Source organism: Schistocerca nitens, chromosome 4 (assembly GCF_023898315.1).
Source record: "Schistocerca nitens isolate TAMUIC-IGC-003100 chromosome 4, iqSchNite1.1, whole genome shotgun sequence".
In the NCBI taxonomy this organism is placed as follows: Eukaryota; Metazoa; Arthropoda; class Insecta; order Orthoptera; family Acrididae; genus Schistocerca; species Schistocerca nitens.
The window spans coordinates 633,063,370-633,085,934 of record NC_064617.1 but is presented as its reverse complement, the minus strand read 5'-3'; the positions used below and the strand labels follow the sequence as shown (position 1 = coordinate 633,085,934).

Genomic DNA, 22,565 nt, shown 5'->3' with positions numbered 1-22,565 from the left:
AATGTCTTCTAGTATCCGTGGACAATGGTCTGTTACAAGGGTGCGATACTTGTGCACAGTCCGTGTTGCATCTATGAAATATGGGTCTATGAGCTCATGGTTCTCTCTCCCACACCACAAGTTTAAATCCCATGAATACTGGCATTCCATGTGATGTAGCCAAAGGGGGTTGTCAACAGACCAATAGTGCATATTTTGGTGGCTTACCTAGCCATGATTGATAAATATGGCTTCATCACCAACAGAGTTAGAAAACTGCTGCAGAAGCAAAGGGAACTTCACAGCAAACATAAACATAGCCAAAGCCTTGCAGACAAACAAAAATTACGTGAAGCGAAATGTAGTGTGAAGAGGGCTATGTGAGAGGCGTTCAATGAACTCAAAAGTAAAGTTCTATGTACTGACTTGGCAGAAAATCCTAAGAAATTTTGGTCTATGTCAAAGCGGTAGGTGGATCAAAACAAAATGTCCAGACACTCTGTGACCAAATTGGTACTGAAACAGAGGATGACAGACTAAAGGCCGAAATACTAAACGTCTTTTTCAAAAGCTGTTTCACAGAGGAAGACTGCACTGTAGTTCCTTCTCTAGATTGTCTCACAGATGACAAAATGGTAGATATCGAAATAGATGACAGAGGGATAGAGAAACAATTAAAATTGCTCAAAAGAGGTAAGGCCGCTGGGCCTGATGGGATACCAATTCCATTTTACACAGAGTATGCGAAGGAACCTGCCCCCCTTCTTCCAGCGGTGTACTGTAGGTCTCTAGAAGAGCGTAGCATTCCAAAGGATTGGAAAAGGGCACAGGTCATCCCTGTTTTCAAGAAAGGACGTTGAACAGATGTGCACAACTATAGACCTATATCTCTAATGTTGATCATTTGTAGAATTTTGGAACACGTATTATGTTCAAGTATAATGATTCTTCTGGAGACTAGAAATCTACTCTGTAGGAATCAGCATAGGTTTCGAAAAAGACGCTCGTGTGAAACCCAGCTCACGCTATTCATCCACGAGACTCATAGGGCCATAGACACGGGTTCACAGGTAGATGCCGTGTTTCGTGACTTCCGCAAGGCGTTCGATACAGTTCCCCACAGTCATTTAATGAACAAAGTAAGAGCATATGGACTATCAGACCAATTGTGTGATTGGATTGAAGAGTTCCTAGATAATTGAAGAGTTCCTAGATAACAGAATGCAGCATGTCATTCTCAATGGAGAGAAGTCTTCTGAAGTAAGAGTGATTTCAGGTGTGCCGCAGGGGAGTGTCGTAGGACCGTTGCTATTCACAATATACATAAATGACCTTGTGGATTACATCGGAAGTTCACTGAGGCTTTTTATCGATGATGCTGTGGTATATCGAGAGGTTGTAACAATGGAAAATTGTACTGAAATGCAGGAGGATCTGCAACGAATTGACACATGGTGCAGGGAATGGCAATTGAATCTCAATATAGACAAGTGTAATGTGCTGTGAATACATAGGAAGAAAGATCCTTTATCATTTAGCTACAATATAGCAGGTCAGCAACTGGAAGCAGTTAATGCTACAAATTATCTGGGAGTAGGCACTAGGAGTGATTTAAAATGGAATGACCATATAAAATTAATCGTCGGCAAAGCAGATGCCAGACTGAGATTCAGTGGAAGACTCCTCAGGAAACTCAGTCCGAAAACAAAGGAAGTAGGTTACAGTACACTTGTTCGCCCACTGCTTGAATACTGCTCACCAGTGTGGGATCCGTACCAGATAGGGTTGATAGAGATAGAAAAGATCCAACGGAGAGCAGCGTGCTTCGTTACAGGATCATTTAGTAATCGCGAAGCGTTACGGAGATGATAGATAAACTCCAGTGGATGACTCTGCAGGAGAGACGCTCAGTAGCTCGGTATGGGCTTTTGTTGAAGTTTCGAGAACATACCTTCACCGAGGAGTCAAGCATTATATTGCTCCCTCCTACGTATATCTTGCGAAGAGACCATGAGGATAAAATCAGAGAGATTAGAGCCCACACAGAGGCATACTGACAATCATTCTTTCCATGAACAATATGAGACTGGAATAGAAGGGAGAACCGATAGAGGTACTCAAGGTACCCTCCGCCACACACCGTCAGGTGGCTTGTGAAGTATGGATGTAGATGCAGATCACTTAACAAGATACAAGATACATCTGGCGTATCCTGTCTTAATGCCCACATACAGAAGTTAACATGATTCTCATAATCATTTCCATGCAGTTCTTGATTCAGAGAGATGTGATAAGGATGGAACCTTTGTCAACTGAGAATGCGTTGGACACTAGCCTGATTCATGCCACTCCTACTAGGAGACGAGGTACTGGCAGATGTAAGGCTGTGAGGATGGGGCGTGAGTCACGCTTGGGTAGATCAGATGGTAGAGCACTTGCCTGTGAAAGGCAAAGGTCCCGAGTTCGAGTCTCGGTCTGGCACACAGTTTTAATCTGCCAGGAAGTTTCATCAAGAACATTAATCTCCCCCTCTTCTGTTTTCATTTGTTGCCTTCTCTCATGTTGTCTAGGTGTTACACTACCACTTCCACGTAGCTGGTTGAAGAGGTTGATACATAACTGCCAATACAGTTGACATCTATTGGAACATCTTACCACATACACCATACAAGAACAAACTGTATAGCTCCTACACTCTCCATGCACTATGAGCATGTTGGATTTCTCTGCATTAGTAAATCCCATGATCCACTCATAACCTACTGCTTGGACTATCACATGTTAAGTGATTAGCAAGTCACAGTGCACTGAAGGAACACACAACCACACTGTAAACAAAGATAACAACATTGTACCTAGCAACTATGCAGGTTGAATGGCACAAGAAAGTGTAGGTGTGAATACTTTTCAAAATATGATGTCTCATAAATTACTCACAATAGAATCCGGCAACAAACACCACTGACATTCTAATTTTAGTTTGTTAATGTCAATAAGCTTTGTTCCATTTAACAAATGTAAGTTTGCACAAAAATACACTTTCTAAGAATTATTACAATCTGTTGATTGACTAACAATACGAGTCCCTGATTACCGACCCATTCTGTGAAACCGCCCATCAGCAGCACTTTCCATTTCTGCAATATTTGCAGTGCTGGTTTCAGGTGATTCATCCTATATACTAAATGCAGATGGCCTTATGCCTACCCTCTTTATGCAGTGGTACCGAAATGCTAATAATTTACACACCCAACCATCTATCACATTTCACTACAAGTTGATGTTTCTTTATTTTACAGGTCCATCTTGATCACACAGACTTATACACTTCACTATTTCCGGTTTCGGCTACTGCCATCTTCAGATCTGTTACAAACAAAAACCGTGTGTAACCAACTAAGCTCAGTTTCCTTACACTAAATCTATAAAAGTCCTGGTGCTACATAGGATAGGTAAAAAGTGTTTGTATGATTAAACAGCCATGTATACCAGCCATACATACCATAAAATATTCTGATGTACTATCAACGTCAAACTAAACACGTAGGTACATAGTAAGTGATGGTAATGAATGTGTCTGGTATTTATACAAGGAAACTGAGGTCAGCAGCAGGCACTATAGCTACGGTACATGATTAACCAGTATTGCAAATGTAATGGTTAAAATGCAGTATGCATAGTCATTAATTAAAATTACTTCACAATGCAAAATGAGCGTCTGACAATAAAACATGTACTGACATACTACACTTGGAAATGGATCCATACCTGAAATCCACATAAAAAGTGCAAACACTATAATGTGAAGCCCCTAGCCTGGCAAGGTAAAACACACAATTGTATAAAAGCCAGTATAAAAAGTATAACATTAAAAACATCTATGAAATAAAATCTTCCAGTCTGACACATCAATTACCGTAAACGTCATTGTAAGGTAATTAACAAAGCAGTGACTATAACTTAAAAAATTGATAGTCGATAATACATCCAGAGTGTGTTCTCCATGGTGGCACGTCATGGCTTCTCTGTATGACATTCTTGTTTTCCTGTGTTGGAACTTTTGGAGGATGGCCCAGTCTCCTTGCCACCGCCGGCCAGTGCACACGACCGCAAGCCAATCCACTGGGATGCTCGATGCTGCTCAAACCAGTAGGATTCTGAATACATTTGAGCAGTGCCGAGCGCCCCAGTGGATTGGTGTCTGGTCGTGTGTGCCAGCCGTCGGCGATGAGGGGACTCAGCCTTCCCCCCAAAGTTCCGCCGCAGGGAAACAAGGACGTCATACAGAGAAGCCACGATGTGCTGCCATTGAGACCACACTCTGGATGTATTATCGACTATCAATTTTTTAACTTTTAATTAATAGTCACTGCTTTGTTAATTTCCTTACAATTACATTTACAGTAATTGATCTGTCAGGCTGGAAGATTTTATTTTATACAGGGTGAAAAGTATTTAAACCGACAAACTCTGGGAGGTTGTAGGGGACATCAAAACAAATATTTTTCCCTAATGTCATTTTTTCCTATGAGGATTATTTAAACCGGTGGAGACCGTATTACGCTCTTCAGTTGTTAGAGGCCGTACTACGATCTTCAGTTGTTAGAGGGTGTATTACGCTCTTCAGTTGTAGGCAACTGCTGTCCACCAGTGTAGTAGTGCATTGCCTCTGATTACTAATGGAGCAATACACCTGGAGGGAGTACACTGATATGGTTGGTGCGTACTATGTAGCGCACCACAACGGACAAGCTGCACAGCAGGTTTATCAACAATAATACCCTAATCGCCGTATCCCGCATCATACAACATTTGCTGCTGTGTACCAACGTCTGTGTTAAGACCGGTCATTTAGAAGCTTACTGCGACAGGGATGCCGTCGCACGGTAAGAACAATGCAATTCGAGGAAGCTGTCTTGCAGCATGTGGAGCAGGATCGTTCAATCAGCACTCGTGCAATTGCAGTTAACATGGGGACGAATCAGACGAATGTAAGAACAGTCCTTCAAGAGCAACTGTTACGTCCATTTCACTTACAGCGTGTCCACAACCTGGAACCCGTTGATTATCCACCCAGAGCACAGTTTTCGCAGTGGTATCTGGAACAGTGTGAAATGCATCCTACATTTCCATCCTCTGTGTTGTTTACCGATGAAGCAACGTTCGGGCGTGATGGAGTCTTCAACATGCACAATTCGCATGTTTGGAGTGGGGATAACCTACATGCCATAGCTACTAGCACTCATCAAGTGTGGTTCTTCGTTGTTGGGGACTGTTTAATTGGGCCGTATCAGCTACCTAGGCTATTAAATGGCAGGCACTATTACAATTTTCTCGCCAGAGCATTGCCACAATTGCTGGAAGACGTCCCGCTCCCTACAAGACAACGCATCAGGTTCCAACATGACGGTGCACGGGCACATTTCAGTCGTCGTGTGCGTCGATTCCTGGACCGACAGTTCCCAGAAATGTCGATTGGCAGAGGTGGTCCTGTATCATGGCCTGCTCGATCCCCAGATATGTCCCCTCTGGACTTTTATGTATGGGGAGAGATGAGCAACCTTGTTTACGCAACTCCTGTTGTACCAGAAGAGGATCTGGTTGCCCAGATAGTAGCAGCAGCAGGAACAATTTAGGATAATCCTGGGGTTTTTGCCTGTGTCAGACAGAACATGATCCAACGGTGTAACATTTGTTTACGTGTCAATGGAGGCATTTTTTAAAATCTAATGTAATTGAAATTGGGTTGTGTTAATGGTCATAAAAAAATGGAAAAGTGTTTGTTGGGTTAATTAATTTGCCGCTAAAAAAATCTTTCTCTACTGGTTTAAATACTCCTCACAGGAAAAATGGCATTAGGGAAAAATATTTGTTTTGATGTCACCTACAACCTCCCAGAGATTGTCGGTTTAAATACTTTTCACCCTGTAGACTTTTTGATCTTATACTTTTTCTGCTGGCTTTTATACAATTTTATGTTTTACCTTGCCAGGCTAGGGGCTTCATATTATTAGTATTTGCACTTTTTATGTGGATTTTAAGTATGGATCCAATTCCACATATAGTATGTCAGTACATGTTTTATTGTCAGATGCTCGCTTTGCTGTGTGAAGTAATTTTAATTAATGGCTACGCATACTGCATTTAACCATTACATTTGCAATACTGGTTAATCATGTACCCTAGCTATAGTGCCCTCTGCTGACCACAGTTTCTTTGCATAAATACCAGAAGCATTCTGGTCATCATCATCACTTACTATGTACCTACATGTTTAGTTTGATGTTGATAATACATCAGAATATTGTGTGGTATGTATGGCTGGTATACATGGCTGTTAATCAAGTAAACACTTTTTATCTTTCTTATGTAGCACCAGGACTTTTATAGATTTAGCATAAGCAAACTGAACTTAGTTGGTTAGACACTGTTTTTGTTTGTAACCGGTAATAGTGAAGTGTAAAAATTTGTGCGATCAAGATGGACCTGTAAAATAAAGTGCCAAAAATATTATCATGGGCTCATTTTCAGACTTTATGTCTTCAATTGATAAATTTGAGGTTTGCTGTGTGTCACCTTCTTGGTGTTGCAATTTTAATGCTAGCAGTGATGCTGGAGTAAGCTTAGTGATTCTTGAGCATTTCCCAACAGACTTCATGATGAAACAGTTCATAGGAGAGTGGCCAGAGGTCAGTGTTTAATAGGTACAATATTTCGGCAAGTGACCACATTGCCATCATCAGGTGCAGTGATGAACAGTTCATCAGTGTATCTGAAGATGGCAATGTGGTTGCTTGCGTTAAATGTTGTGTCTTTTGCCCACTTACATTCACTTGTTCATCCTTGAACTATTTCACCAGTAAGCCCTGCTTTAAAATCTGTGGTGTTTATTAGAACTTTCAAATTTTGTGTATATGATTGGGTGGTGGCAGCAGAGAGAAGTTGGTGGGAAGGCAGGAAGAGAGTGAAATGCTCTCAACCAATAAAAATAATTTTGAAATATGAGCTATTGTGTTCACATAAATCTGAGCTATTGTGTGCACTTAAATTTTTCTCAATGCTTCCTACAAACTGAAAGTGATTCTTTCGTATTCCACCTAGGATTTTCCACTTTAGCACTGATTTTATATATTTAATATACAATGAATTTAAAATGTTCTATAGTTTCATGAAGGATTATTGTGGAATGGGGACAAGACCCAGTTCCTTTTCAACATAAAACTGCTTAAAGTATAAAGAAATAAAAATTATTTTGTTAAGTATTACATACATAAGTATAAATTAGTGGAAGGATAGAGAAGCAGCCTGACACTATATATTGTTCATACTTTTTCACTTGGCACATACCTGATTACTGCTGTCAACTTCTGCTGTTGCTGCAGTAATTCGTCGCATGGGATGGGAACATGTCTTACTGTCAGCACATGTGGAATCTGGGCACCCACATTCGAGTTGCTTGCTAAGAGCAGCTGCACGAGCTACACGCTGCTTCTCCATCAGTTGCGTCACAATGGCTTCCACAGTTTCAGCTGTCTGTACCAATAAGATGCGATTAAACAATGCTCTTTTGTAATGCACATGTTGGTTATCAGACTAAAATATGGATTAGACAAAATCATTTGAGACACTAATAATAAATGCTATATTTATGGAGTTACTTTCCTGGTGTATTTGTAATTCATAGATATCACATTTAATTTTCCCCTTGTACTATAACATCTCCAAGTGTGTCACGAGTTCTGTCTTCCCTCATTAGAAGTTGTTATGGCCTGCTTAAATTACACATCTGTCACAGCCATTGCAAATTCATTAAAAGTACCTGCAGACATTGTGTCTATTTTTATAATTGTTTATGGAATCCACAAGGAACCTCTGTCCCTTAAATACTTGTACAATAGTAGGCAGAAAAAATTAAACTTACCGGTGACAACAACTGGCATTAAGATGAAAGTCACCCCTAACAAGGAGAGCTTAATAAAACACAATGATGATAAAAACAGTAGGCTGGGATCTTCATAAAACAGAGCTGTTGCCAATTAGTCTCTTGTGTAGCTTGCAAAAGTAGAGAAGAGGATCAAGTGGTGGAAAGGACATAACTGAAACATTGCATGTAAACCTTCAAATTTATTTTTACACTGTTCCCTATTGCAGAACATGTTTACTTGTGGAGAATATCTGAGAAATTATTAGTTTGAGTAGCATGAGGATGAAATAACACAGCATTGTGGTCTTCATGGTCAGAACTTCACAATTTTATTGGAAAAAATATTGAAGAGCTTGTTACTCACTATGACCTTCTCTTCTGCTTTTCAAGGAATAGTAAAAATCCTATTAACCACAATTCAGAATTTAAATTCATCGAATAACAAGAGGTCAAGCAGTTTTGGGAGCTGGTGGTTGTCCTATACCAAGTTGGGTATGCGTTCTCTGTTCGAACATCTAAATATTTAAGGCTGTTTTGATGCAGTAATGTTGAGAATTGCTGTTTCTGGTAACTGAGTTGGAGGTTCTTGGAGTACAGTTCAGCTCTGTGAACAAGCCTCACTCTCACATCCCACTGGACAAAATGCCACGTTATCATCAGGCGCACGACACAAAAAGAATGTGTGTTATGTAGCACATGAAAAAGTGAAAGATGAGTCTCCAGTGCCTTAAAACTGGGATAATTTTGTTAGGGTATGGTAACCCTGACCAAAGAGAACCTGTTCTTCTGATCCTATTACACAGAACAATATATTTCAGAAACAAAACTCAGTTCCTTGTAGCACGACAGATACACCTGGGAAAATAGCACTTTGGAAATGGAAAATGAATATGATTCTGTGGAACGCAGAATGTAAACACTAGTTATAGCCAAGCAGAATGGAAGAAATTGCACAACCAGCACCATTAACAAATACTGTAGCACTACAAGAAATATGAGTAAGTGGAATGAAGAAGATAGAGAAAGAGAATTACTTTTCTGTTACTATGGGGAACAGGTAGATACAATTTATAATGAACAGGGTTGCTGGTTGTTAAAAACTTGGAAAACAATGAATTACTATACACACCCATCAATGAAAAATGAAATGATCATACAATATTATTGGCCAGGAGCCCCAGTAGTGTTCTGTGACCGCCTCGCACAAGTCATTCTATTTGACGCCACCTTGGTGATTTGCACATCAATGAATATGAGATGAAATGATTAGCACAACACAAAAACTCAGTGTGTGAATGTAGAAAATCTTTTACCTGACCAGGAATTGAACCTGGGCCAACACTTTCTACAGGCAGCAATGCTAACATGTTAATGAAAGAATGAGAAAGATAAGGATAAAAATATGTCTACTTTATAACAATGGCACACTTCAATGCCAAATTGATGACACAAGACTAACTTTAAGATGTAGCCATAAAATACTCAGCCTCCAAAGAGTTATTAGAATTCAAATCAATTTGATTCAGTGAAATATGAAATACATCTGGACTTCAGGAAGTAAGCTACACATGTTGTCCCTAATTAAGACCATTATGCAACAAGGGTGGTGCATTGTCAGAAGAGAACACATGTTCTGAGTTCACTGCAGCTACAGTTCTGCTGCAGTATGGAAAGCAGATGGATCACAGTGCAGGAATGAAATGGCACAACAACTGGAAACAAACTCCAAAGTTTAAGTAGACTCAACAGTACAATTCTTGTGGGCAAAATGTTTAAATTTGATACAGATTCAACATGAAATTCAGATGCTATATGGTCCAGGTGAAATTCCATCCAGCATAGTGACATTTTGACATAAATTTGATTAAGGCCAAACAGACGTTGGTGAAGCTGATTGGGAAGTCCACATCTCACAACATGTAATTTCAGCCTTTTCGGAGAGCTGAAAGAACATCTAAGGGAAAGATATTTTTCAACAAAAAGGACAGTCAAACAGTGATCATTTAATGTTTCCAACAGCAAGAAGCAGATCGAGCAACTGAACAATTTTTACAGCATTCTGATTGTTGTTTAAAAGGTGTGGTAATTATGTTGAGAAATAATGTGGTGTAACTCTGATATTGTGAAGTGTAGTGCATCATACAATACAAATTATTTGACCTGTCATATTAAAGTTTAAATTATATTTTGAAGTGCCCTTGTAAAATGATTATGAAAAATACAGAACACGGTTATCATCTAACAGTAATACAGCAAATCAATAATACGCTAATGTGACAAAAGATGTGGGATAGCAATATGCACATATACAGGTGTGGTAGAGTGCGTACACAAGGAATAAAAGGGCAGTGCATTGGCGGAGCTGTCATTTGTACTCAGGTGATTCATATGGATAGGTTTCTGACATGATTATTGCCACATGACTGAATTAACATACTTTGAACATGAAACAGTAGTCAGAACTAGAGACATGAGACAATCCATTGCAGAAATTTAAAGGGAATTCAATATTTAAAGATCCACATTGTCTGGAGTGTGTTGAGAATAATAAATTAAAGTCATTATTTCCTAGCATGGACACTGAAGTTGCCAATGGTCTTCACTTAATGACCGATAGCAGCAGTGTTTGTGTAGAGTTGTCAGTGCTAAAATACAAGCTACCCTGTGTGAAATTACTGCAGAAATCAATGAGGGCAAACAATGAAGGTATCCATTAGGACAGTGGAGCAAAACCTGGCATTAAAGGACTATGGTGGCAGACGACAAACGCGAGCTTATTTGCTAACAGTACAACATTGCCTCAGCACCTTTCCTGGGTTTGTGACCATATCAGTTGGATCCTAGGAACTGGAAAATAATGATCTGGTCAGATGAGTCCTGATTTCATTTAATAAGAGCTGATGGTAAGGTTAGAGTGTGGCCCACACCCCACAAAGCCATCGGCCCAAGTTGTCAACAAGGCACTGTGCAAGCTGATGGTGGCTCCATAATGGTATGGGCTATGTTTATATGGAATGGAATTGATCACCGAGTGTAAATGGTTATTTTTGGATACTTGGAGACCATTTGCAGCCATTAAACAATAGAATTTTTATGGATGGCAATGTGCAATGTCACCAGCCCACAGTTGTTCGCAATTGGTTTGAACAACATTCTGGACAATAAGAGCAAATGGTCTGGCCATCTACATTGCCCATTGAACATTTATGGGAAATTATTGATAGGTCAGTTTGTACACAAAATCCTGCACCTGCAACAATTTCACAATTATGGATGGATATAGAGGCAGCATGGCTCAATATTCCTGCACGGGACTTCCGACAAGTTACTGGGTCCATGCTGTGTCAAACTGCTGCACTACGTTAGGCAAAAGGAGGTCCAACACTATATTAGGAGGTATCCCACGAGTTTTGTTACTTCAGTGTATATATAAATCATCAGTAACAGACACTATCAGTTCTGTTCAGTTGTAATTCTGATAATTTTCTTGTCAAGTTAAAGTTGAGATAAAAGGTCTGTGAGAAGAGGAGTCAAGGTAAGTTTAAGGCAGAGAGATAAGCTATACTAAAACTAAAACACAAGGGCAAGAAATATAGAACAAGAAGAATCAAGAGAAAAAAGAAGGGAAGAAGAAAAAAATAATTATATATAAGACTGGTGACAGAAAATGGCATCCTTAATCCAAGACACATTCAGTGAAACTATAAGGTACAGGAAGAAAGAAAAAAAATTGTCCACTGAAGACAGTCAAATAGTGATAAAGGAGAAAAATTAAATCAGAAGAGGAATGCCACAAAGGAGGACAAGAAGAAACTGTACAGGATGCCAAAGATGCATGAAGCGAAGCAAATAAAACAAAAAAGAAATAAAAGAGAGTACATAAAATCTTAATGCAGAAAAATAGAATATCTCTGTGAATTAAACTGAACTGATTTATTTGCCCATAAACAACTGTTGTATTGTATAAGGCATCATTGTTCAGACATAATTACACAAACTGTTGTTCAAATAATTAAAGAAACAGTTAACATAAGTTAAATATTATTACATAATATTGCTTTCTTGTACTCATCACAAAATTAGTTTTGTTGCACAGATTGCGTACACTAAAAATTAGGTTGTAAGAAGATTGCCCAGACAGTAATGCACCACATTTTTTTCTTCAACAATTCTTTATTGAACGTAATGAGAATTACACACATGAAATAATGGTGTTTTATCTGCACACCCTGTTTTTCCATGTAATCTCCATTCCATTCTATGGCCTTCCTACAGCGAGAAACAAGAGTATGTATGCCCTGTCGGTACCAATCCTTGTCCTGGTGGCAAAGCCAGTGCTTCACTGTGTGAATCACCTCCTCATCATCCTTAAAATGTCTTCCATGAGTGGCATCCTTAATGATGAATGACATCAGCTCACTGCAACATGTCAGGTGTGACAGCCATGGATGGTCTGACTGCTGCAAATCATGGAGCTCTGCCGAACAACCTTCCAATGACCTCACCCTCTGTGCCCAGCGACTAATTGTACTTCTTTCGACAGCTGATGCTCCACAGACTTTGCACAAGTGTTTGTGAATATTCCCCACAGTTTCTTTCTCTGCAGTCAGAAATCCAATGACAGTAGTTGCTTGTAACGTACATCACCTACAGATGCCATTTTAAAACTGTCCCACAGCTATGCTATCTGTCAGAAGCGACAGAAACTTTGCACACTCACTCAGGAGGCTTCAATTAATACACACATAACATTTCGTATTCGAAGCATTGTTTTTGGCTGAGAAAAAAATGTGGTGCATTACTTTCTGGGCAACCCTTGTGTGCCAGAAGCTACAATTTTATGTGTTAGAGTGAAATTTATAATCAAAGATCACCTTTTTTCTTTATATATAAATTCATTAGTGTTACAGAATGCTTTATGTCCAGCCATGTCTCTACAACTATTTTAAATTTATTTTCATGTAATTTCCTCATGTCAAATGGTGTACGGTTGAAAAATATTTTGCTAGAATCTAAAATATTATTTTGGACTTAATTTCAACAATTCAAGGAGTGTGTCTAATTTCCTGTTTCTGGTTTGATATGAGAGCACGTCTGATCTACTTGCATACATGGACATTCTGTCTGGCATGCATAAGTACTTTGAGTATACATAGACTGGGGACTGTAAGTATTTTATTCCCAATAAAGTACTGTCTGCAAGAAGTCAAATTGCTCAAATCAAAAATACACCTAGCGGCTTTTTTCTTCCAGAAGAAAACCGCTTGTGTTCCAGCAGATTTTCTCCAAGGAAGTAATCTATAATGTAAGTGTGTATGAAAAATGGTGTAGTATGTCTTATGCATGAGCTCTTTATTCACACAATCCTCTAGTTTCCTAAGGAGATGCAAAACTCTTGCCAACTTACTGCAGAGCACTTCTGTGTGGGTATTCCAGGATTAAATGAAATTTGGTAACTCAGAACTGCAATAAAGAGAATTAATGGAACATATCAAGCATGAAGAGGGAAATGAGAACAAAAGTAACAGTCATTAAAATGATGGACAGTCCTCCAAGGAGTTATTAAACCTCTCCAATTAAGAAGAGTAACAGACAAAGTAGACTGATGAAGAACAAACATTGATGACATGGACCACATGGACACAAGAAGCAGCACTATCTGAAGAAGAAATAACGAAAATGTGAAAGGGTTGGAAAATAAGGAGAATACTGCAAGAAGATGGGATATAGATGAATTAATTGAATATGCGGATTATCAAACTAAAGTAGAAATATGTGGACTAAATGAACAAATTTTACAGACCAGACAGTACAGAGTGTAGAGCAGGAAAACTACATCCACTGCATAAAGAAGGATTAACTGTGCAATTTACATAGGTACTACAGTGCTGAACACTGCATACAAACTGTTCTCAGCAATTATCGACAGGGGATTTCAGAAATATACAGAAAAAAAGAAACATGAAAATAATGATACAGATGCAGAAGAAGTAGAGGCAATGTAGATCAATTATCTGCAATTAAACAGCTTACTGGTAAAAGCTCTGAATACACAACAGATCTGAGCACAGTGTGCATTAATTAGAATCAAACATTATTCGATAGATTTAACCATGAAATGCTCACGTGGGTAAAAACTATTTGTATTGCCAAGCAAAATTGTTACTTCATTAAAAGTAACTTTACATCAATGGGTAATAAAGTAAAACTGGAGCAACAGAGATAATAGAAAGATTACAACACAGTAACAGAATAAACCAAAGGATGGACTTTCTACAACCTCATTTGCTTCAGCCCTACATATGATGGTTCAAAAGGTAGATAAGAGTGGCGTCTTAATTAATGATCCTCCAAAAAGTTTTGCTTATGCAGATGACATAGAAATTTATTTATTTCAAACAATGGAAAGTCCAGGATGGAATGTAACAGTATTATGAAAAGGGTAGTTGCTACTCACTATGTAGTAGAGATGTTGAGTCGCAGACAGCTTTCAGCCAACAAGGTCTTCTTAAAAAATTGGACCACACACACACACACACACACACACACACGACCACAGTTTCTGGCAGCTGAAGCCAGACTCAGCCTGAAAGCTCACTTTCCGACAGACTTTTTGTTGTGCCTATCTGCGACTCAGCATCTCTGCTGTATGGTGAGTAACTGAGTAGCAACTATCCTTTTCATAATATTTTATCTGACTCAGTCACATTTGTTTTGTTACAATATATCTGTGATTTAATTAATTGGTTCACAGCACAGTCAAACTTTTAATTGGATCTTGGAGTACTCTTCATTGTTAAAATCAGCACATATCTGGCAATAAAATGGTTAGGCACATTCAAAACTACTAATTGTAAACAAAACAAATGGTCTTTTCATGTCATCTTTCTAATGGTGTAGTAACTGTTTATGGTCTACAACAAATTTAATATCAGAAATAAAGATTAAAAATTAAGATGATGTTTGACTGAGTATGTAAGAAGGTAATGAACTTACTGATATCTCAAGTTCATTATTCAGGTCTGGCTCATCCTCGCTGAAAACTAAATAAAGAAAGACAATTCTTTAAAAATTAAGTTCAGTACAAGCATACACATACAAACATAATGTAATATGTGCACTAAGCAAACCAAAAAGCTAAAAAGAAGCAGCATTTCATTATCTACTGTTAGTGCTTCCAGTAACTAAAAAACTTGCTTATTACAACATTAAATTTATTAAATCCAAAATGGTTTACATTTCCCTTTTGTTTACAACAAACACTGAAATTATTTGTTAAAAAGTTCTATGAACGAGATTTGAATTGTACTTCAGCAAATATGTTTAGATACCTAGTGGAAAAGTGACACATTAATGGAAATTTCGTATCTGATGTTCAAAGTCTGAAATTGAAATACTGTCATGATGTCTGTAGGCAGCCACCAGTGTGCATCTCACTGTGGCATCAGAAAATCACTTTGTTGTGCCTATCACTTACAAAAATCATTCAGATAATCTGAAATTCATGTGGTATAGAGCTCTACAATATCTTTAAGCATGTCTGATATTTATACTTAATTTTTATTAGGGCCGTAGGTAGACTTTATTCCTTTGAATAGGTGAAATTTGCACTTCCAGTAAAGTTCCCCCTTGAGAACTGGCAGTCACAATGTTTTGTGAAGTGGCTGAACAGTGGGGGCTGACAATGTAATGTGACCATTGGTGTACTACTGCTGCCTGGGAACAGTCCAGAAGGCTTGCTCTCAAATGCCAATTAGTTTAAATAGGACTGTACTTAATACACAATAATACATATCTGCAGTTATACACCTATTACTCAGTCCAACAGAGAATACATACCTCTATACGTTAATAATATCAGTTACAAGTTAATAGCAGAGTAAACATCAGTGCAGGGAAGCCTATTGCGGTAGTTTCTGGATAGAATTAAATCAATGTTCCAATAACTTCAGCAACCAATAATTTTGTCAGTTGTATTCCTGACTGATTTATACATATATTTATTCATTCACATATTGTTTTCCAGGTGGTTTGGAGCAGGCTCATCTAGAACTCAGTCTTATTATGATGGAGAAAACTTCACTTACATTTATTTCCCGTTACGCAATACCAACTCACTGTTTTCTTAGTGTTTCTCTTATCAGAACCCAACACTGTTTCTTGCCTCTCTGTCTATATGTCAGACACATCATCAATATACACTTGCAAGTACAACAATGGCAAAATCCTCAATCTTCCCCTACTTTTTCATGATTTTCAGTCTGACGACTGCAGCTCTCCATAGTAGTTCACCCTGGGCAACTCTCTTCATCTCTACATGACAACTGAAACCTACATTCAGTGGAACCAGCTTATTGTAATTAAACCTTGGTTGACATCTACAACTTTTATCTCCCACACTCCTCTCACCCCTCAAAAAAAAAAATTAATAATAATAATAATAATTAAATAAAAAATTAATCTGGCACTGTGAAGACAACAAAACATACAGAAGTGTTTCCAAATGTAGTGCATTAGGAATGTGATGTGGGCAGAAAAAGTCAAACAAGTGAGAAAGGCATAATGTTGATTTTTATTATTATGTGCCACTTACACAAGTCGTTCAGTATGAGCACAGGAGACAGCAATGAGATGATGCATCTGTAGAATGATGTTATCGGCAGTTGGTCACAGCAGTTCCAAAGGAATCTGAGCAACCTATTCCTCTACAACGGCCTTCAGTTCAGGTAGAGACCATATGTGCCCCTGGTAAACACATTCTTTTAGATATCCCCAGGGCCAATAGTCACATGGATTTAGATCAGGTGATCTTGCAGGCCATGCATCTGGAGACAATACATTTGTGAATGGTTGCATTAGGCAGATCATTCACTGGGCAAGCAACATGAGGTATTGCCCCTTCTTAAATGAAAACAGTGGTTTCCACACAGTTGTGCTCTTCCTAGGCAGGAATCAAATGCTGTACAAGGAGGTCTCAGTAATGTGCAAACATCACAGTAAACCTGACAGGTCCTCTGGGAGTATTATCTTCAAAGAAGAGCTGGCTGAGAATAAAGGTGCCTGTGAATCCACACCATATGGTCACTTATGGCAAATGCAATGGTTCTTCATGCACAACACACAGTTTAACAGTACTTCAAATTTGGCAGTTCTGTCCATCCACTGCACCCTGTGGAGTAAAATGTGCCTCATCATCCATAGAATATTGTCCAACCACAACATCAACTTCAATCTCTCTAAGAAATAGATGAGCAAATTCAGAAGGTTGTGCAGGTCATGAGGTTTCAGTTGCTGCACCATCTGGGTCTTGTATGGTAAAATGACCATAAAACTTTACAAACTGTTGATCATAGGATGGATAATTATCATGACACTACATGAGCACTAGCATTACCCATGGGATGTGCTTCATGGCCAGTTACAGCAACAGTAACACCGTCAATAACTTCCACCAGGATAGGATGCCTTCCTCTTCCAGATGTGACACTAAGCTCATCCACGTTTTCAAATTTCATCATCATCTTCTTTCAACCATTTAATGACATCGGGGCTCTCCTCAGACCTTTCTGTCGGTGATGCTCTTTCAATGTAGCATTGTAATTGCTGCCATTCACTTAAAACAGTTTCACTACGAGCACAGGATCTCTATTCTTGATAGCCATGGTTCACTCATGTTACAGCTTATCAAATGAAAGTGTGGATGTCATACCGTCATACACACAGTGTATTGTACCAGATTTGTACCTGGTGGCCAAAATCAGAACTAATTTTTTCCTGCATAAATCAGTTCTACATTAATACATTACCACATCTATCAAGTTTTGCTGCCAGATGATAATTACAGACCACAATGAAACTCCAAAAGTACCTGCACTTTAATTATAAAAGCACTCACACTGCTTTTCTGGTCATTATGATGGTTTTCTTTGACCAGAACTGCCACTACTCAGTCGAGTAGCTCCTCCAATTGGCATCATGAGGCTGAGTACACCCCAAAAAATGGCAACATCACATGGCGGCCCGGACAGTCACCCATCCAAGTGCCGGCCACGCTCGACAGTGCTCAACTTTGGAGATCTGACGAGAACCAGTGTATCCACTGTGGCAAGGTCATTGGCACTTTAATTATAGCCACCCAGTATTTTAAGTACCTCATTTTCTAATCTAATTCTGTCAGCATCACCTGATTTACTTCATCTATACTCTACTAGCCCTTGCTTTACTCCTGTTGATGCTGATGTTATAATCTCTTTTCACTGCCATATCCATTCCATTCAACTGATCTTCCTACTCCTTTGCTGTCTCTGATAGGATTACAATGTCAATAGCAAACTTTAATGTTCTTTTCCTTCTGCTTTGCCTTACATCATTTTCCAAACTTTTCCTTGTTTTACTTGACTGCTTGTTCTATGTACACATTGAATAAAAAGAAGTTAGGTCTGTTTTTATTTAATCTATCTTCTAAGATAAGTAGTTGGGTCAATACTGCCTCAGATATTCCTACATTTTTCTAGAAACAAAACTGATCTACCCCCAGCTCAGCTACTGTCAGTTGTTCTAGACCACAGTACTTTACTTGTATTAATATTTTGCAGACTTCACTCACTGGACTGACAGTTTGGTAATATTGTTGCATCAAAACCACTATAAAGTCCAAATCCAAAGGCAGGGTTTGAAATAGAGACTAGCACACGCAAACCAGCAACATTAACCACTGAACCTCACTGCGAGTCCTGTAGCTCGTGGCACCTGACTCAAAAATTATCATAGAAGGTGACTACAGCACTCTGGAACTAGATCCTGTCAATGGTCCTCTGTATGAGAGCACTGGCAGCCTTGTGTTAGGGTCATGTTTTAACATCCTCTTCACTAAGACGAGTGTTGAAGGTGGCACCTCCCATCGAGCTTCACAATCACTGAGTGGGTCTTCAGTTTCCTCCAACCACCCATCATTGATCTGCACCTGTGGACTGCAGTAGGAATGACATGGATGATGTGTCTTCCACATGGACCAAAGTAATACTTTAGAAACTTTTCTGACAGTTCTATGTTCTTCACTGTTTTAAAATCCAAACACAGTCTCCTGGGCTGTATGTCATTGGTTGGTGCTTGGCACTGTAGTGCTGTCAGTCCTTGTCCTTGGTATCCAGGGTCTGTATGTGAGACAGCTGTCTTCCTTCTTTTGTCCTGGTGATGAGGTGTTTCATGTAGTCATTCTGAATACTGCCCAGATGAAATGGGAACAGCTTATACACTGTTGTCTTGGCCTCATGATCATTGAGTATAAAGAACAGCATGGAACTGTATTGTCTTGCTCTGCTGTGTTTTATGTGATTCTCATGATGGGTAGTATTGAATCAAAATGTCTCTGTCCACCAGCTTACTAAAATGTTCAGTGAGGCCATTTGTCTGTGGATGGCAGGTAGTTGTCATCCTGTGAGTAATGTCACAACTTGAAGTTTTAGTGACAGATTAGTGAGTGAGGCAGTCAGTGCAGATTATTTATCCATCAATTACCACTGGTCAACTTCAGGAAGGTTCCCAACAGGTCACATCCAATTTCATGGAATGGTGCTGCTACAAGTGGGACTAGTAACAGATACGCTGGATGTAATTGTGGCACATGCATCCATCATTGACATTCCTTACAGTGGCTCATATAGTGTAATGCACTGGTAGCACCAGGTCACTGACACTTGTATCTGATTCTGCCTAGGGTCTTCTGGAGTACCAGGTGACCAGACACTGAAGCATCATACAAAACCTTCAGGATGGCTGTCTACAAATGAGCTGGGATCACATGCAACCATTTCTGCCCCAATGAATCATAGTTCATCTAACACAATACTCTTTTAACAAACTGCAATTCTCCTTTCCTCAGTTCCCCCTTCCTCAAGGCTCCAATGGTTTTCAGAAGTGCTGGATCTTACCTCTTTTCAGCAGCTGTGTCTTTCAATACTGTGATGGCTGAGATTTCATCCATACTGCTGTGTTGCTCCTACTGATTCCTCAAAAGGTAGTCAATGGCCTTTTGTTGGCATCCACTTCTCTACACCACTGAAACCTCAGTGCCCATCTCACCAGTTGACCCTGTGGATCCTTCAGGCTAGTCATCCAGCAGAGAGAATGGTGGTCCATCACAAATGACAAATAAATATGGCCAGAGCTTATTGATGGCCCAAACTAATACAAGGAACTCTTTCTCAGTTGAAGAGTAGTTCACCTCAGACCTGGAGGGTATTCTGGAGGCATAAGGCATTTGCACTACAACTGCCTCTGTTCTTAAACCCTTAGTATGGCGTGAAATTCAGTCCCGATATTCTTGTCATACATCTCTAGAACTGAAGATGATGTTTGCACCTCCTAAACGACGAGAAAGACCTTCCTTGCACTTTTTTCAAGAAAAATTTGGCATGTCCCTGCAGTAGTTCTTGCAAAGGACAGTACCAAGGACTATCAGAAGGTTCTTGCAATATCTTCTCTATTTCCATCTGTATTATATGTTGCTTAGCAAATGTCATCTTTATGTGCACTGGCTAAATGGTGAGTGATTCCCAATGTTGATATTATATTTTATTAAGGGCCACTTGGTCTGTCTTTTCTCCACTCCTAATTTAAAGCATCTGAAAACTGATGCAGGACACTGTCACTCACTGATGTTCCTTGGTCAGTCCAATAGCAGCTTTCTCAACTGCATTTTCTGTTCTGTAGCAGTGCATGATTCTTTGTTGATGACAATGAGCTTCCCTTTCTGGACTGGTTCAGCTGTTGCTACGCACATACCTGTAGGGATGAGTTATTTCTGCTGCTGACAATTAGTGATCGAAAGCTCTCCTTGGCCACCTACAGTGCTTATGATCTGCTTGAATGAAGATTTATTTTGTGAGCCTGAGTAGCTTTTTGAAAATCAACAAAAGCTTCAAAGTTTAACTGAGGAGATCAAATGATGTCTGGAACTTGTGCTATTGACGATGGTGGTACAATGTCTTCAACAGCAAACAACCACCAAGAATATGTGCTTGTTGGAATACCTTAATTATTCTGGAATTTTCATTTTCACAGCTATGACTGCTTGTGATGCTTGCAAGAACTCCCACCTGAGCATATCATTATGACTACATTCTGCTGAAACAACAAATTCGAAAGGCTGCATTCCATCATTGATAGCTATTCTTACAATAGATGTTCCTGCCCACTGAACTTATCTTCCATTTGCAGCTCTCACCAAATTTGCTTTTGTATCATAGAACATAGTGTTCTTTAGCTAACAACGATACATACTTGACATTAAAGAAAAAGAAGCCCCTGATCTCTTGACATTTTAACAGCTGTTTTTCATGGAGGATTTTCATTTGTGGTGACTTCACCTCCAAAGACGTTCACCTCACTTAATTTTCCTGAATCTGGTGGCTAAGCAAGCAGCTGGCACCCCTGTAAGGTGACGGGAAGCCTACAGCGTATTGGGGAGCAACCTCATACAGTGTACAGTGATGGGCTTTGTCTCACACGTCAACTACAATTGTCTTAAATCAACTACTGTCAATAGAAGTGTTATGATCATTGACACCTCGTGGCATAATAGTCACTAAACATTTATCTTCTCTTTCTCCAGAAGTGCTCGTGCCCTGAACTGAACTCCTGGACAGCCAGAGCAGCTATTTATACAAAGCTTGAATATTTCAGAATACACTAACATTACAGACATAAGATATTTCAAGAGGAATCCAGAATTGGTAAAAATTAAACAATTAATAACTGCTGTTGGTTGGGCTTGAACTGGCGACCAGCAACATACCAACCAGTGGTGCTAGCCGCTAAACCACATAGCATGCACCATAACTTGTGGCACTGCCAGCACTAGCTTCTTTTGTATTGGAACTGAGAGAGGTGGCACAGTGGTAAGATAATGGATACTAATTTGGGAAGGCTGTAGTTCGAATTCACCATCAGACCACTCAAATTTAGGTATCCCATTATTTCCCTAAACTGCTTACAGTACAAGGGGCATTTGAAAAGTCCATGCAAAAATAAAAACTACTTATGTGTTTGGTGTAAACCTTTTTTATTTTTCGACATAATCTCCTTTTAGACTTATACACTTCATCCAACGCTGTTCTAATTTGTTGATCCCCTCCGAATAATAGGAATTGTCCAAGTCTGCCAAATAGCTATTAGTTGCTGCAATCACCTCCTCGTTTGAATAAAATCTTTGTTCCGTCAGCCATTTCTTCAAATTGGGGAACAAATAGTAGTCCGAGGGAGCCAATTCTGGAGAATAGGGGGGATGTGAAATGAGTTGGAATCCTATTTCCATTAATTTTGTGACCACAACTGCTGAGATGTGTACTGGTGCATTGTCATGATGGAAAAGGACTTTTTTGCGGTCCAATCGCCGGCATTTTTCTTGCAGCTCGGTTTTCAAACAGTTCAATAATGATGAATAATATGCACCTGTAATAGTTTTACCCTTTTCCAGATAGTCAATGAGGATTATCCCTTGCGAATCCCAAAAGACAGTCGCCATAATCTTTCCGGCAGAAGGAATGGTCTTCGCCTGTTCTGGTGCAGATTCTCCCTTGGTAACCCATTGTTTAGATTGTTGTTTGGTCTCAGGAGTATAGTAATGCATCCATGTTTCATCCACAGTGATGAAACAACATTT

General features: G+C 39.3%; 1 protein-coding gene across 1 annotated transcript in view; it reads right to left on the bottom strand.

Moving 5' to 3' along the window:
- Positions 1–22,565, bottom strand: part of LOC126251652 (calmodulin-binding transcription activator 1) — a 1,922,036-nt gene that overhangs the window by 248,488 nt on the left and 1,650,983 nt on the right. Inside the window, exons 10-11 of the mRNA XM_049952210.1 lie at positions 14,900–14,946; positions 7,327–7,512 (exon numbers count right to left, since the gene is read on the bottom strand). Of these exons, the coding sequence (XP_049808167.1) occupies positions 7,327–7,512; positions 14,900–14,946 (233 nt within the window). The remainder of the gene's footprint in view (positions 1–7,326; positions 7,513–14,899; positions 14,947–22,565) is intronic.